The sequence below is a fragment of the Tiliqua scincoides genome, chromosome 5 (genome assembly GCF_035046505.1).
Source record: "Tiliqua scincoides isolate rTilSci1 chromosome 5, rTilSci1.hap2, whole genome shotgun sequence".
In the NCBI taxonomy this organism is placed as follows: Eukaryota; Metazoa; Chordata; class Lepidosauria; order Squamata; family Scincidae; genus Tiliqua; species Tiliqua scincoides.
This window is the reverse complement of record NC_089825.1, coordinates 89,926,677-89,943,050: the sequence shown is the minus strand read 5'-3', so window position 1 is coordinate 89,943,050 and position 16,374 is coordinate 89,926,677. Positions and strand designations below refer to the sequence as shown.

The window sequence follows — 16,374 nt, the reverse complement described above, 5'->3', positions numbered from 1 at the left end:
GGAGGCGGGGGAGAAGGAGTTAAGAATTGGTGATGTTATAAGCTTTTACCAGCAGGCACTTGTGCGACTTGCGCAACTGCTCCATACTTGGCAGCAAAAGATGGGGAAAATGTTTTAATTTTCTCATTTACAACTCTTCCCCACACCCCACCCAGCTCTGCTCTGAATATTTGGGGGAAATGAGACTCCTGCAGCAGAAGTGCTACCTCTCCACCCTCTGCAACAAGTGACTGGCTGTTGCACATTCACCGTATGCTTGCAGTATACCCTACCAAGGTTCTTTGAAGCATATAAAGTAGATGGTTCTGTTGCAGCAGATTATGATCAGTGAGTGTAGATTGCACTGATTGGGTAGGGGACCGTGGCACAGTGTTAAGGCATGTGCAATAATGCAGAAAGTCTTGGGTTCAATCCCTATCACACTGGTGGATCTCAAATAGCACGACTGAGAGAGGACTCTTGTGCCTGAAATCCTGGAGAGCTACTGTCAGTCTGCCTTTGACAGTACTACATGAAATGGACCCATGAGTCTGATTCTGTACAAGATAGCTGTCTTTAGCCTCATGACTACCAACATTGTGACTGCAATGCTCTTCAGGGTCAGTCTGTCTTGGAACCATCGCCTTGCTCCTTAAGTTGGCTTTGCAAAGTGGATGAAAGCTTAGAGTTGTTGGCAGGAACACTACCACAGTGACTTTCATGTAGGGCTTAATTTGACAAGTGTTGGGATACATAAGTTAATAGTACTTCTGAGCATATGCAGAGTGTCATCAGGTAAGCCCTATGCACCTGTGTTTAAAGATCAGAGGCAGACTGAAAGCATGACACCCCGTCAAAGCTTTCCTAATGCTTTGCATTTATGGAGTGCTTTTCAGTATTCAGAGTTCTTTGTAGACATTAGGGTTTTTCAGGCTCCTCATTGGTGCCATCTTTAGTGGATACCAGTTCTTCAGGTACCATCACTGCCACCAGAGCTGGTAGCCATGCACAGGAGTGTGTGACTTGCCCCACTCTGGTCCCTGCAGGAAGGAAGAGGCATTTTCAGTCCCTGCTGCCTCCTGACTCTTCATTCATTCTGCACCTTCTGTCCCCATATATGTCTCTTTTTAAGTGCCTGGAAGCTGCAGAGCCATAGTTTGTTCCCTGCTTCTCCACTTTCGGCAGAGTTCAGACAGGTGAGGCAGTGCCTAGTGGTCATGATGGCAACAGGGCCAAGTAGGACCTGCTATCTTGTGAAGTACCATTAGTGGAACCTGTACTAGTGGTTGGCAAAACACTGACATACATGATCTTGTTGTCCTTTCAATGCCTTGTGAGTTATGTGGATTCTGTTCCCATATTGCAGTTGGGGAGGGGGGAACGGCTTGCTTAAGGCCGTCTAATGAGATCATGACTGAAGCAGGGTTTGAACTGGGAAATTTTCTGGCATGCAGCTCTGCCTCTTAACCATCAGCCAAGTGAAGGCTTGTTAAATGAGCAAAGGTTTGGTCTTGAGGTCTTTGAACTAGGATTATTCTAGAGATTCTCAGTTTCCTGAAATGTTGCTGGCACTGGGGAAAAATGGTATTGGGAAACGGAACTATTTACGGTCTGTGACTATTCATAACAAATGCAACTGTGTGCTTTACATCAGAAGAAATGTCTCAAATAGACCTGCTCTGCCCCATACTATTAGCAAAATAATAATCATTTCTTTGAGAGATCATTTATTGAGAACTTTATTAAGTTACCAAACCCTGTGCAAGAGTAATGGGGGAGGGGGGATCATAAGGCCAGTCTACAGGCATGCTGCCTAATAGTGAAGTTAAAAAAAAAAAAAAGATACATTCTTCTAGAGAAGCCCTTGGGAAATGAATATATTTAGATGTGACTAGAGCTCTATCTCAAGGACTGAGTGTTGCAGCATCTCATCTCTCATTTCATCTTCAACTCCTCCGCCCCATTGAGGAAGAATTAAGCTGAGACAACATGACTCCCCCAAGGCCACCAAGTGGGCAAGTGACTGAGGGGTGGCTCTTCTCACCTCGCCTTGCAGTTGGTTACAGGGAGTTCAGCATGTGCTTTGACTATATCTGTTGCAGAGGAGGCCGGTGGGCTTAAGTTACTGCTTTTGCTTTCAAGCTCATGGAAGTGATACCCAACCGTTTGCTGCTTTTCTGTATGTTAAAGGGGAAAAATGGCACCCTGTGCACATGTACGCAGCAGTTGCAGAAGGGGTTCAAGAAAGGCATTTGGCAAGGTTGAAGAAACATTCCAGAGTTTGGTGGCACCTGCTTCTAAAAATCTTGATTTCTCTCTTCTCCCTTGCTCCGCCGTCACGTAGCTCTTTGGCACTTGAGAAGAGGGTTCTGCAAAAAACAATTCTTAAATTTCTGTTTCTATGTGTTCTGGTCTTTCCAGGATGTCTGCCTGAAACTTCTGCAGAGCAGCTGCCAGTTTATAGAAAATACACAGTGGGAGGGACTCGAGGGTTTGACATGGTATAAAGCAGTATAATCTGTTCCACCCTTGAAGGACCCCCATGACAACTACCAAAATTAATTAAATACAATGCAGAAAATATAAAGGTCAGTTGTAGTAAAATCAATAAACACAGCAGAAGACAACAAGCGTCAGAACAGGTGATCAGGTAACTTTGTGTGGGAGGAGATAGCCCTTATCCCAACCAGAGACAGTTTGGAGCTTGAAAAGTCAATGCTAGAATCTTGGATTAGACCTTGAAAACAAGCTTGAAGCCAGCACAGCTGATGCGGTTTCAGGGTTGTGCAATTTGAAAAGCAGCCCCCCCCAGTTAATTAACTGCTGTGTTTTTGAACCAGCTGGTTTCCTCTTCTAAAGCAGCTCCACATATAGAGCATGTTAACAGTAATTTAATCTGGATGTAGCCAAGGTGTATGCGACAGTAGCCAGATGAGTTGCAAACTGTTAACTGCTGCAGGGGACTTGGTGGTGGTGCTTGAGCTCTTCTGTTTCTCCTTCTCCCTGTCCAGCCAGTGTTCCATGTGCTGCTGGTACCGTTGAGAAGGCCTGCCGGAACAGACCACCCAGGGTGCGGCGCACTTCTTCCTTGGACACCATCCTTGGGTCGTACCTCTTGGGTCAGTGGCCTCGGGATGCTGAAGGAGCTGCTGTGTCACATATGAGTGACAAATCTACGCAGGTACTACAGCCACTTTAAAAGGGTTGAAACACTGGGTGCGGGTCTTGCGATGGCATAGTTATAGTGGTGGAAGAGGGGGGGTTAACATCTGATTGATGGCCCAGATAGGCAAAAGCATGCCTATGTGCCCAGCTGTCAGAGAAGGATAAACCATTATGTGTTGATGTGGAAACTCAAATGAAATAAACAATTATAAAAGGGATGGAGGTCATTGTAGGTTTAAAAAATGGTGAAGCTCTTGCCTAGACCTACTAATCCAATATTGTTCCCTGACTTAGTGCAGGCTGCCTTACTGATTTCCAAATCCCTTCTGGCTTTATTCCCATTAAAATCATCATTTGCCTTATCATACCCATACAGTGCAAAGCTGGGGAAAATGCAGTTTTCCTCAATCCGTGACTATTTTCAGCTATAGACAGGACACTCTGGGAGGTTTGTTCTGCAGGTGTTGTGCAAGCAGAATTTGGATTCTGCTGTGAAATTAGGTGTCTTGAACTTTGGTTTTCATATAAAATTACAGTCCTGATCAAACTCCTCTCTGCAACCATATCATTAAGATACTGCCTCATGAGATGTTGGAAGACCAAGAGTGTGCATGTGAAGGTGTGAGGCACACCTTTCTAAGGAAGAATGGATGTTGGCTAAGGAGGTGTCAGTCCTTGCCTGAACTCAGTCCTTCCTGCCCTGCTGTGCAACTTGATTGACCTAATAAGCAAAAAGCAAACCCACTCTTTCCAGTATATAAGACCTAGTTGCCAAGTCCAACCACTTTATCTTAGCAGTGCTGTATACTATACTATATTTGAAGTTTTGGTCTGCTCTCCTGTGCACTTGGGGCAGGTGGTAATTGGGGGATAAAATAAAGTTTGATCATTTGCATAAGACCGTTGGTGTACATGGTGCTTGACAAGATGAGTAAAGCAAAAGATGGAATGCCATCTTGCCCATTATAAACTCCAAGGTGCTACAAACAGACTTAACCTAAAAAATAGTAAATTAATGATAATGAGGTTATTTATAGAGCTGCTCAATGGCTTAGTGCTATACATGGTAATGAAGAGATAAAGTAGTAAAGCATTAAAAATAGCACATTGAAGTAGAAAATACTTAGGAGTATTGACAGCAAACTCAGATGACAGCGAGGCAATATATTAACAGTGAAAGCAACCTCCATGTAGCAGTGGGTTTTCACAGTGAATTGTCCATGCTGCATATGGGGGAATGGCTGCTTCCAGTGACTTGGTGATGTATGTAGAACTCTGAGCCTGCCCCTACTGGAATCCTCCCATGTGGAACCATTAGCAGTGTTTAGACACTAGGCAGCCATTTTGTCCAGCATCTTGTTATCCCTGTGGTTCCTGGCACTGAAGCCAGTCAAATCACACAGAGACCCTGTAGAAGCTTTATAATTTTTGCAGTTCTCTCAGAAATCCAGATTTTCTCAACCTTTAGAGTTTGCGCTGTTCTTAATTTCAGTTGTGTAAAAGTATTTTGTGTGTGAACTTAATTTGGTCAACCTCAGTACAAACGCTTTGACTGTGGGGCAAGACTAGTCTCCTACCAAAGCCTGGTCTTTTTGTCTGGCACTTTCTAGGGAAGGCCTTTTGGGCTTGCTGTTGCTGGTTTTTAGGCCAGGCTTGGATTTCTTTGGCTTTGTTGCAGTGGCAGCTGGCCTTCGGCACTCTCCTTCTGGAACAGACTCAGCACTAGAGGCTTTTAGTACTGCTCACAGCTGTGGGCCAAAAAACCCTTATATAACATTTATGGGCCGTGTGCCATGCATTACTTAAAAATGAGGGCTCTGCTCTGGGAGAGCTTGCTCAGTGTGAGGCATGTATGCTCCCGGATGGAGTGGGAGCCTCTTACCATTGAGGAACTCTTAGCAACCTGTAAATATTTCTGTTGCACAGTAAATGGTGTGCTTCAGACAAAGGGGACTGCTGCTATGGTGCCAACCATGTACAGGGTGTTTTTCAGTGCAAAACAGAGTCCCTGCCCTGAGGTGCTTGGAACCTAGAAACTAGACACAAAAGAGACGAAAGGAGAAAGGGAGGGAAACAGAGGTGGGGTGAATCGAGGAAGAATGTGTGATTATTTCAGTTACGCATACTTAGACTTAGTTATATAAAAACAGATTGCTCGAACACAGACCAAATATACACATTGGCAGACACAGCTTAAGCAGTTTCCTGCATCATTCAATGATTTAAAATGTTCTTGAGTGGCTTTACAGCAAGAGAGGTGGTTAAAGTAAAACTGCTTATAACACGACCCATCTTTAAAACTAACACCTAGGGAAACCAAGTCATCAGCAACACTAAAACCACAAGTGCAGTTCATCAAAATGCTGAATATACAGCAGCAGATCAGGCCTGGTGCCTTTAAAGCATGAAAAAAGCCACAGTGAATTGGCAGCCAGGAATTACAAAGTAATCACTGGGCAGGTCTCTCCAGGGAGAGAATTCAGAACTATAGGCCCACCTCTCAAAGAGTGCTGCTCACCTTCTGGATTTTGACCTAGTTTTCTGTGGTATGGTATTTCTGGTTCAAGGGTATGCCACTTCATGCCATACACATCTTTGAATGCCTTTTGGTACAAAAGGCTTCCTTGCATGTTTAAAAAAAACAACCTACCTTTTTGGGGAGAAGGGGGCTAGCATAGAATGCATCTCCCTGCTATTTTTTTTTGTAGAAAGTGCAATGTGATGTGAAGGGGTCAAGCCAAGATGCACCTCTATGAAAAGAAGACCTTCACCTTGTGTAATAAGAGAATTACAGCAACATCTACTGACCTTGGATAACTCAAGTGGTGGAGCACTTGGTTTCCTTAAAGAAGGTCTTGGATTCCTTATGTGGTGTCTCCTGGTAGGGCTGGGAAAGACTTGTGTCTTTCCCAGGGGAACCGTTCTCAGTCAGTGGAGATGAGCTGAATGAACAAATGGTCTTTTCTGGGCACTGGGCAAAGAGATGTGTATTTGAGATGTCTCATGATCTGGGCTATGTGGGACTGAATACCCAAGGCCTGCCAGGTGTAGCCTTGGTACTAGACTCTTACCTAATTTTAGCTAAGGTGAGGATCAGTTAGGCTGCACAACCTCATAGGGTTTCATATTGAAACTGCCACAACGAAGGAGTTTAGGGATCCGTGTGTGAGAATTCCATTTTTATTTTCACAACAGCCCTTTGAAGGAAGTTGTGTTGAGAAATTGAACTACATCACTGGGTGACTGGGCAAGCAAGAGACCTGAACCCAGGTCTCTCTGGTTCAAGACAAATGTGTTGTTAGTGGTGTTGCGTTGGCTCATGCTTTAACATTGCGTGTTGCTTGTCGTGCCCATGTTGCTACTTTTTTGGGAGCAGGGTGGACTGTGCAAAAATGTAGTGAATCTTCAGTTTGATGTGAGTATGCTTGAAACCCAAAAGGCCTGTGCCTGGCAGAGGTGCCTTCCCATTATGTGGGAAGATGTGTCCTAATAGCCACTCCCACTTGCTGCATTTGTGATGAGACCTGCCCCCCCTCCCCAGATTATCTGGCCTTTTTGTGGTTTCCAACTTGGTTGCTTCTCAGAGCACTTCCTCCCTGTCTTTTCTACTCGGAGGAAGCTGTTTGACCACCATTAGCATAACGTGTTCAGAAACTTCCGACCACACTCAAAGGCTTGGCCCACGCACAGAGTGCTCAAAGCCAGTTGAGCTTCCAGTGGCAGTTCAAGCGGTTGCAAGTGGAATCCCCCACCATCAGCACCATACTAGCTCCAGTGTGAGCTTTGTTTGGAACTAGGTGACCAACAGGCATCTCCTCAGCCCATATAATGGGATGAAATTTAAAATGCATGACCAGATTTCATTTTTGCAATAATTTCTCTGGAGAGACTAGTCCTGTTGCTAGGAAGCCCTTGGCAGTAGTCTGGAATAGAAAGGAACCATCCCCAGATCATCTTTAGAAATGGCAAACGAATAACTTGAGTAGCGCTTTAAAATGAGAGTAAGAGCTTATTAGGCTTTTCCACACTAGCAGTGGCCACTCGGTGCTGTTCTTGAAGCACACCCTGCACAGTGTTATGGATTACGTACAAGATGTGTTAACATTCCATCCATTCACATGGTGCAGAGAGCATTTGGATCTCTCCTTTTCATTTACACCATAAAGCACTGTTTATATATCACTTTTCATTTAAAAACCACAATGTAGTTCTCTGTGTACTGATAACACAGTATCAGTATGTTTATATGTTGGGAGACTTGGATGGTGGCTCAGACAAGCTATTTATCTGGTTGAAGTTGTTGCCCAAAGGGGTACTGTGGACTTGGGTAAAACTCCCACCTTTTGTTGTGTCTGAAATCCCACCCTGAGTATGATGCATACTTTGGCCAGTTGTATCTACATGGAGAGTCATTTGGAGAACAGCAGTTGGAGCAGGTACCATCCTCTTCGGTTTCCTAAGGGCTTCATGACTATGTATCTCTTGTGTACCAGCCCTGTGAGGACCGTAGTATTTACTATTTTACTGATCTAGAGAACTGACAGAATGAGAACAGCCATTTAAGTATGTTTCCATGTTTTGTTTAGTACATATCCAGGATAAAAATCAATAACACAAACCACAAACTTAGAGGAATATGCTACCTCCAGGTTCAGTGGCAGTATACTCTGGAAAACTAGTTGCAAGTGAGCAAAAGCAGGAAGAGGCTATTTGCCTTCATCTCCTGCTTGTGAGTTTCCCAGAGGCATCTGGTTGGCCACAGTAAGAAACAGGATAATGGACCAGCTACGTTTTTGGCCTGATGCAGCTGAGCTGCTCTTATGTTCTTTAATTTGTTAGATGACTAGGCGTCCTGTTCTCAAAAAGAGTGAGGCCAGCACACTGCTTGGGACCTCATTGGCTTAAAAGTAGATGAACACAGCTTACATGCCCATGAATCTCATGCAGGGAATGGTTTTGTTGCTTGTGAACAAGCAAATGAAATGATATAAAAAGATTATCATGGAGGAACACGCATAGAAACCGTCACTAAAATCCACATGGATTTTTCTTCTCCAGGAAAGATTTGCAGACAGGTAATTGCCTGTTTAGATATTTTATTTTTTAAAAAAAATCCAGGTGGCCTTCCCATGCAAGGCTGCTAAGTACATGGTTTTCCTACAAATAGAGCTATGCTTCACTTAACAACATGCTGACTAATGGATATACAACAGTGGTCGTTAGTTATTTAGAAATTCTTTACCAGGTGCTGGGATGCCTCATTAGAAGGTCCTGGAGGCCTCCTACGTGTCATGCCAGGGCTCTACAGGCCTTAGAATGGCCCACAGAAGCCTCTGAAAGGACCTCCTGGTTTTCAGAAGCCTCTTCAGTTTGCTTCTGAACGCTGGAAGTGCCTTCCTGAGGCTTCTGTGGGCCATACGGAGGCCTGCAGAGAACCTGCGTGACACGGAAAAGGCCTCCAGGGCCTTCTAATGAGGCATCTCGACCCCTGGTAAAGAACTTTTGCTTAATCCATTTCTGCCCGGCCCAAAGGTGTACACATTTGACCCCAGCTGCGTATATGCAACATTGGGCAGAAATGACTTAACCATGTTGCTTATTGATGCGGTTCGTGGAACATAACCGCATCAAGTGACATGCACCTATATTGCTTCCATGTGCAGGAAAGTGTAGGAAGTGCATATGCCTTGTTGCGTATGAAAAATGTTCATGTCTACTTTGCCACGTTATATGCTATGAAAACCAGGCATTGGCCAGAGCTTCCCACAGAACTGGCATAAGTGTTGCCCATCTTGTGCTATGTGACCGTGAGGTGCCTATTGGGAAAAGTTCCTGAGAAGCAGCCTTCCGACATCATTCCTCAGTGGGAATACATTCAGATCTTCTAATGGAAGAAACAGCCACATTAGACAGAGTAACAGTTCTGTTACCTTCAGTTTGCCTTTATGTGGCTGAGAGTCTTGGCATGGCCAAATTCTAATACAACCTTCTGTCTTTGCAGACTCCTGTATCCTGGCATGAAGCAGAGGTGCGGAAAGCCACTAGCCATAAACGGTCTGCCTCGTGGTGTAGCATGGATCACCGTAGAGAGGTAAGAGACAGTTGTAGTGACATGAATGCAACCACACCTCCTGCTAACATAGTGTGCAGAAGAGATGAAGCTGCCAACCCATGTGTTGCAGTGTCCTGCCTCCATTCTGCACCACAGAGATCCAGGTTTGGTGCTCGCAGACAACAGTGGTGCTAATTGGCAAAAATTCCTTCATTAAAACTAATTTCTGCTCAGCTCACAGGTATACACATTTGATTCCTGTTGTGTATATGCAACATTGGGCAGAAATGGCTTAAAAAGAAGGAAATGTTGCCCCCCATGTCCTGTCCCAATGCAGCAGTAGGCGCCTTTACAGCCTTAGCAGTATAATAGTAATAATATAATAATAATAATAATAATAATAATAATAATAATAATACAGGTATTTATATACCACCTTTCTTGGTCTTTATTCAAGACTTTATTCAAGGTGGTTTACATAGGCAGGCTATTTAAATCCCCGTAGGGATTTTTACAATTGAAAGAAGGTTCTGTCTTCCAAGAACCACAACATTCAGATGTTTCTTTCTGATCTGGTTTCACATTCTGGCCTCCATCCTCCCACGCTCAGAGCAGATGCAATAACTCGGCTCAGCTTGTCAGCTGCTTCAAGGTCGCACTGTGCTGGCGACCTTGTGGATGTTATCTTCAGGCAAATGGAGGCTCTAACCTCTAGACCAGACCTCCTGCCCAGTAGCCTCCTCCAGTAGGCTGCTGAATCAGGCCACAGCTGGTTACTTACAATGACTGTGGGCTGCTTTGGCCTCCATTGAAAAAAGCAGGGAGGTGGAGGGGTTGGAATCCAAGAAGCAGAACCTCAGAACTAGTGCTCAAAAAATGGTATGGAATTTCCTTGCTACATTTGATGTGTACCTGTTTTACAACATAGCCTTTGTTATGGCAGCGAGACTTTTTTGTCCCCTTTTTTGTTGCAGTGAGGTATTGCAGAAGTTGAACAAACGAAGCGGTCTTATTTTGGTTGGACGCTTGGTCTTGTCAGTACTATTACCCTCAATTGCCACTATCAGTGTGTTATCACGGGCTTTTTCCGAGCCCTACTGGGAGATCTGGGGACCGATCGTCATACCTTCTGTAGATAACGCAGGAACTCTGCCACTGAGGTTACAGCCCAATTCCCGATGTCTTAAAGTGTACTTTCTGTTATAGGAAGAAGATGGTGCAAGGTTGCATTTGTGCTCCACTCCCACGTGCCCACAACTATATTGTGAATCACATTGGGTACCTCAAATATTGTTAAATTCCATTTTGGAGCACCAGTTCTGAGGCTGGGTGTGTGTGTTGGTGGCTTGTTGAAAGTGTATGGCACACAAATTTGTGTATGCTTAAGGGGGTGGTTGATGAAACTAAAGCAAAACACTGGCATTTGGAAAGGTAGTTGTTGAAACATTAGTTCTACCTTTCTATACTGTGCCTGAAGACATTCATGTTTGCAGTTACCTGCCACTGATAGTAATGGAACGTCCACTGAGTCGGGATTAGATCTCAACCCCTTTGTTGGGAAACAAGTAATCATTAAAGAACTCTGCTTTTTAAGGGCTTCTTATCCTGCCCATCACTAGAATGTAGTAATGGGGTGAGAACCCCTTGAGAGCTTTGCAGGGATGCTTAAATATCAACGATGTTGCAGGTCACACAGTTCCAGTGATTTCCAGTGGTGCCCTCTGCAAAGTTTTTAAGAGGAATTTGGGCCAGTTATAAGTGATTTAAGTGGAGCCATTACTTCCTTGGCAGGTTCACTGCTGTGGTAACTTTTGAAATCTTTCCATACGACTGGAGTGTTTCAGTGGCAGTAGTTCATCAGATGAACTTGCTGTGGAACTTACTTTGTGCAGAAAGTAACACTGCAAGAAAGTAACTTCTGGCATTACTCAACTTGCCTTTTTAACATCTGTTCAGGAAGGAGAATTGATGGGGAGTGGCTGCTGGTGTGAAGTGACTGAGAAGTACTGATGCAGGCCAATTTCTTATTCCCTAGATTGCTAAACTGAAGCAGCAGCTTCAGCGAACAAAGCTCAGTGCCAGGAACAGCAAGGAGAGAGACCGGAGCTCCCCCATTCAAGGCGATCACAGTGTGCTCCCAGCTTCCAAGGTACGTTTCACGTCTTTGTTCTGTCCAGAGATTGGCTGCGGTCAAATAGTTGGAGAAAACACTGTCCGACTTTCAGTGACCTATTGGCAAGAAGCTCGTTTGGGGCTATTGGAAGAGTTCAGAATGTTCATATCAGTAATTGCATTTGGGGTAGGAGCATAAAACCCATTCTCTCCCCCACGATAGTGGCAAGAGAATGGGTGAGCATTTTCTGTCAGCCATTTTGGCCTTGTACCTGAAAGCATGTGATTTGCTGAAAGCAAATAATGACTGAGCTGTGATTTAAATCGGACCTATCAGGATTGAGTTTTTCTTCCAAGGCCATCATAACCTGAGCAGATGGTGGGACATCATAAAAAAAGTCATTACTCACTGGCAGAGCACTGACTGGCATGCAGAAGGTTCAAGGCATCTCCAATGTAAAGAGAATCTAGAAAAGATCTCTCTGCTTGCAACCTTGTGGAGCTACTGCAAGAGTAAGGCCTGCCAGGCTAGGTCAAACTAAGGCAGCTTCATATGTTCATAGCAGTTTAGAGGTGGGGCTGGCCTTTGTACTTTAGGCCTATCCCTTTCTGAGGGAAGATTTATTGCTTGGATTTTTTGCATAAAGCTGCTTTGCTGCATCACTGGATGTTATCATTGTAGGTCTCCCCACCTGCATCCTTTCCAGTCCTGACCACCATGCCATTCAGCCCCTGTTTGCACAACAGCCTTGATGGTCTCAATCAGGAATTGGAAGAAGCATTTGTAAAGGAGCAGGGAGATGAGGAACTTCTCAGAGTGAGTGATGGGCTGCCTGTGAAAACCTGCTGGGGCAAGGCAGGGAAGCTTCTGCCGCCTCTTAGCCCAAGATGCCAACTGTATCTTGTGGTTGCTCCAACTTTGCACTGCAGAGCACCTCCATCTGAAGCACTCGTACTAAGTTGTGTTCTGTGAAATTCTGCACCCCAAAATTTCACAAATTCATTTCACAAGGAAAGTGAAATGCCAGGACATGTCACAACCCATGATCAGAATACACCTTCTCTCTGTTTGTTGTCCAAGAGAACGTAATTGTTCACTTGTCAGCCCCATTTCCCCTAGAAATTCCCACCACCGCCTTGTATCCCGAATCATTAGTGGGGTGCAGGTAGAAGTAGCTGTTTCAAGGGAATATGATCAGGCAGCAGGAGGATTCAGCACTTCCCCAATTCTCCCTCTCTCTGCTTTAAAGCACTTCTTCCCTTGGGTGCTTTGCAAAGAAAAAGGACCAATATATTGTTCTATCTATATTTATTTATGTTATAGAGCTGCAGTGCAACAAATTTAACACTGACTCCCTTTTGGGTAGTCTGGACCTGTGCCTGCTGAAGTACTTGGGGACCTACAGCCTTTACTTCTTGCCCACCAGTCATTCTGCCCTGCTTGCTGCTGCTTCTGTTTTCTGCACCAAAGCTTAGAACTGCAATGATGATCAAACTGTTGTGTCCATCTGCTCCTACAAGGCCCCTGCTGCCCTTCCCTTCAATTGTTCATTTATTTCTATTATATCCATGGGTAGCAAAGCTGTGAAGGCTTTCAGGGAAGTGCATGCTTACCCTCTGTCTCTTATTCTTCTCCTTCCTCAAGAACTTTACATTGCTACAAGGACTCTTGTTTGCCTCCCTGTGTTTTTAAGATGTCTTTTGTCTCCTAGATTCTGGACGTCCCTGATGGCCACAGGGCCCCAGCCCCCCTCCAGAGAGGCACTGGAGACTCATTGCTGCCACGGCTAGAGCATAGTAGTAGCAGCTGCAGCAGTCTCTCTCTCTCTCCGTCCCCTTCCGCCGCTCTTGGACGATCCCCGCACACACTTGCTCGAGCAGCTATGGAAGAACTTTCACCTGGTGTATTAGAAAAGCCCATGCTGGAGGCAAAAGGAAAAGGTAATCATTGGAGGGTCAGCAGTAGTCTTCTCTGGGAACAGGAGCTTGTATTTGCAGATACTTTTTTGAGGCCTCATTGTTCCAAATTACCTGTAACCTGTGGTACTTGGTTGAAACGAGATAATAAAAGTTCACAAGTGGCTTATGTTGCAAAACAAATTAAGCCATTTCTGCCCAATGTTGCATATACGCAACAAGGACCAAATGTGTACACTTGTGGACTGGGCAGAAATGGATTAAGAAAAGGCTTTCTGACTCAAAGGGGCTCATGAACTTAAACACACAAGGCATATGCTTTCCTGGAAGGAACACAGGGCTAGGATGAATAGCAACAATTACTCTCCTGCTAACTATAAAAACATGGAAAATATTTTTTTAAATGTGACCTTTTAATTAATACAATAAAATCACAGTTAATAACCAATCATGATCCTTTCCATGAATTAGCTAGCCTTGCCAAACCTGGTGCTGATCAACAAATTTTCAAAAAAGTGGAAAAGCAGGAGGAGTGAGGAATGGCAAAGTGTTGCAATCTAAAGTTGTAGCATAATAACTTTCGTTCTCTTATTCACAGAGCTCCAAAACTTTTTTCCAGATCTGATCATATGTGTTTACGGCTTCATATCTGTTGTGTTTGACTTCTTTCTTTAAATTATTGTGGTAAAGAAGCTGAATTGCAGAAATCTTGGGAGTTGTAGCTTTGAAAAAGAAACCAGGTTGCTGTATCTGTTGAAGAGAAATTTGAGAAGTCTGCTTTGGACTGCATCTGCGCTGCAAAGCTCTGTCTCTTCCTTGTATATGGTCGGCGTACTAGTTTTGCAGACTTCCTGGCAGCCAGGGCAAGGGAAGAGATATCAAGGTTGGGGCTACATACAGGAGTCCAGTGAGGTCTGCCAAGTAATCAGGCCATTATGGATACTGTGGTTGATAATGTATCTGAACATGACAGAAAATGCAGAGAGCAGTAATGAGTGGAGAAGCAGTAAGTTTGAAGTAGGAAGTGGAGATCAGCAACCAAGTACAAAGGCAGCGCTTGTGGTAGCCAGCCTGATTTGCAAAAACTGACACAGTTGCATGACTTTCTCTCACACGTATGAAGTAAGTGGTACAGCATAACCACAATACAGGTGTTTGCAAGTCTCATTGAGGCTGGTGATATTTGCTGCTTCCTTGCACAGCCACTGTGTCTTGCATGTTGGGTGTGCTTCAGTGATCTGATAAAATTCCATCATAATACTTCCTGTTCGTGTAACACTTTTGAATGTTCAAAGTGCCTCATGTATATTACCTTGATGTGTACCCCCTTACATCAAACATGAACTGTATACAGTAAGTAATTTTATCCCCATATTGCAGTTGGGGAATTGAGGCGTAGTGGGAGCAGCTTGCCTTAAAGCTACATTAGATCCTGATGTATTAGGTCACCTTGTGCCGCACCAGCTTTCATTATACATAACTTCTATTCTTGTAGAATCTGATGTAAGTTCATGATATGGCACATTAAAAATGTGAGTTATTTTCCTGACTCCAGTTCTTTCCTACTATGTATTATTGTAGGACTATTCATGGCTTGTTAGGGCCATTCTAATGCTAGAGGCAGTAGTTGGGATGCACAGTGTGGACCGAACTTCAGCAGCAACTCATGACTCCATTACATTAGGCTGTACTGAGGTCCGATTTCATCCTAAGATTTCTTGACTTGGCACACACTGCCAAAAACAAATACATTTTACCAAAACCATGTAAAAATATACTAGTTACCGATTACGCTTCCATCTGACTGTGCTGATCCAAAATTCTTCTGGTGTCTGATATAATTGCTATTGGTCTATATGTGGTTTGTGTTTGGGTTCTGCAGTTGTTGGAACTGATGCTTTCTTGAATTGTTAAGCCTTGACATTTTTCTTCTCTTTTGACAGAAAATGGCAACACTTCTCCAGTCCTTGCCTTTGCTCTGTCTCCTCGTCCCAACCACACCTATGTGTTCAAGAGGGAACCCCCTGAGGGCTGTGAGAAAGTCCGTGCTTTTGAGGAAGCAACGTAAGTAAGAGGAGGGTTGCCTTTTGTAGTACTGGGAAATGCAGGATAGACTTGCAGTGTAATACTGTTCGTGCTTACTCTGGAGTAAGTCCCAGCCTGTTCAATGATGCTTACTCCCAGAAGAAAAAAGAAAAGCTTTAATTGTCATCTTATGTTTTAGGTGTACTCTTTAACCATATTGGAAGCTACATCCCAGATCTTTAGTAAAATAAAGGGGGGGGAACTAATTAGTGTGTATAATATGTACCTGATCCACCTGTCTGTCCACAGAGCAGATACTGCAAGCTCCATATACAATTGATTTGGGATATGAGATTTTTGGAAGCTGGCAACTATTTCCAGATCTCTAAACATGAGCTTTGCACTTCTAGGCACCTACAATGGCTAGGGCAAGCCACTGCATCCTAATCTCTCATGGGTGGATTTGAGATTGGAGTGAGAATTGTAATACAGTGCAAACTTCCAACTCTGGCAGTGTTTGATGTATTTAAATCCCATGCCACATCCTGCCTTCCTATCTGTGGCTGCTTCTTGCAACCACCACCTTTGCACAGAACCCAGAAGCACAGGATGTTCTTGCATGTGTAATACTCCTGATTTCTGTGCTTACTGCAAAAATATTCCAGTGACCAGAGAAGCAATACTCTCAAGCACTCAGTAGCATTCATCTTTGCATTCCTCACCCCTTTTCTTATTGTGCCTTATTCCTTCAGACCTCTGAATCATGATCAGACTTTTCTGCCCTCCTGCCCTGACAAGAACAAAGTCCATTTCAACCCAACTGGCTCTGCCTTTTGCCGGTTCAGCCTGGTGAAGCCTCTTATTCCCAACGTAGACTTCCTGTTCAGGGACTTCTCTTCCTCTCCCAGCCCCATGCCACCAGGTACATTCTCTTCATGCCAGCCCACTTCTGCAGTCCCAGTCAGTTTGCGGAAAGACTCCAGAGGAGACAACTTCAGTGAAACCCCTAAATCGCCTTCGTTGAACTTGGAGTCCTGGAAACGGAGCCAGACTGAAGACACCGTCCTCTTCCACAGCTCCCTGGTTGTCTGAAGCTCCATGGGTGGGGACAGAACCACCAAAAA

At 44.3% G+C, this 16,374-nt stretch overlaps 1 protein-coding gene across 5 annotated transcripts in view; it reads left to right on the top strand.

Moving 5' to 3' along the window:
• Window positions 1-16,374, top strand: part of LOC136651979 (solute carrier family 35 member B1) — a 54,695-nt gene that overhangs the window by 19,099 nt on the left and 19,222 nt on the right. For 3 of the 5 annotated variants that reach the window (XM_066628770.1, XM_066628767.1, XM_066628769.1), the window contains 6 exons: window positions 2,991-3,160; window positions 9,146-9,235; window positions 11,232-11,345; window positions 11,991-12,125; window positions 13,021-13,249; window positions 15,169-15,289. In XM_066628770.1, the coding sequence (XP_066484867.1) occupies window positions 3,140-3,160; window positions 9,146-9,235; window positions 11,232-11,345; window positions 11,991-12,125; window positions 13,021-13,249; window positions 15,169-15,289 (710 nt within the window). In that variant the 5' untranslated portion in view covers window positions 2,991-3,139. The remainder of the gene's footprint in view (window positions 1-2,990; window positions 3,161-9,145; window positions 9,236-11,231; window positions 11,346-11,990; window positions 12,126-13,020; window positions 13,250-15,168; window positions 15,290-16,374) is intronic. The other 2 variants (XM_066628768.1, XM_066628771.1) reach the window with 2 other exon arrangements.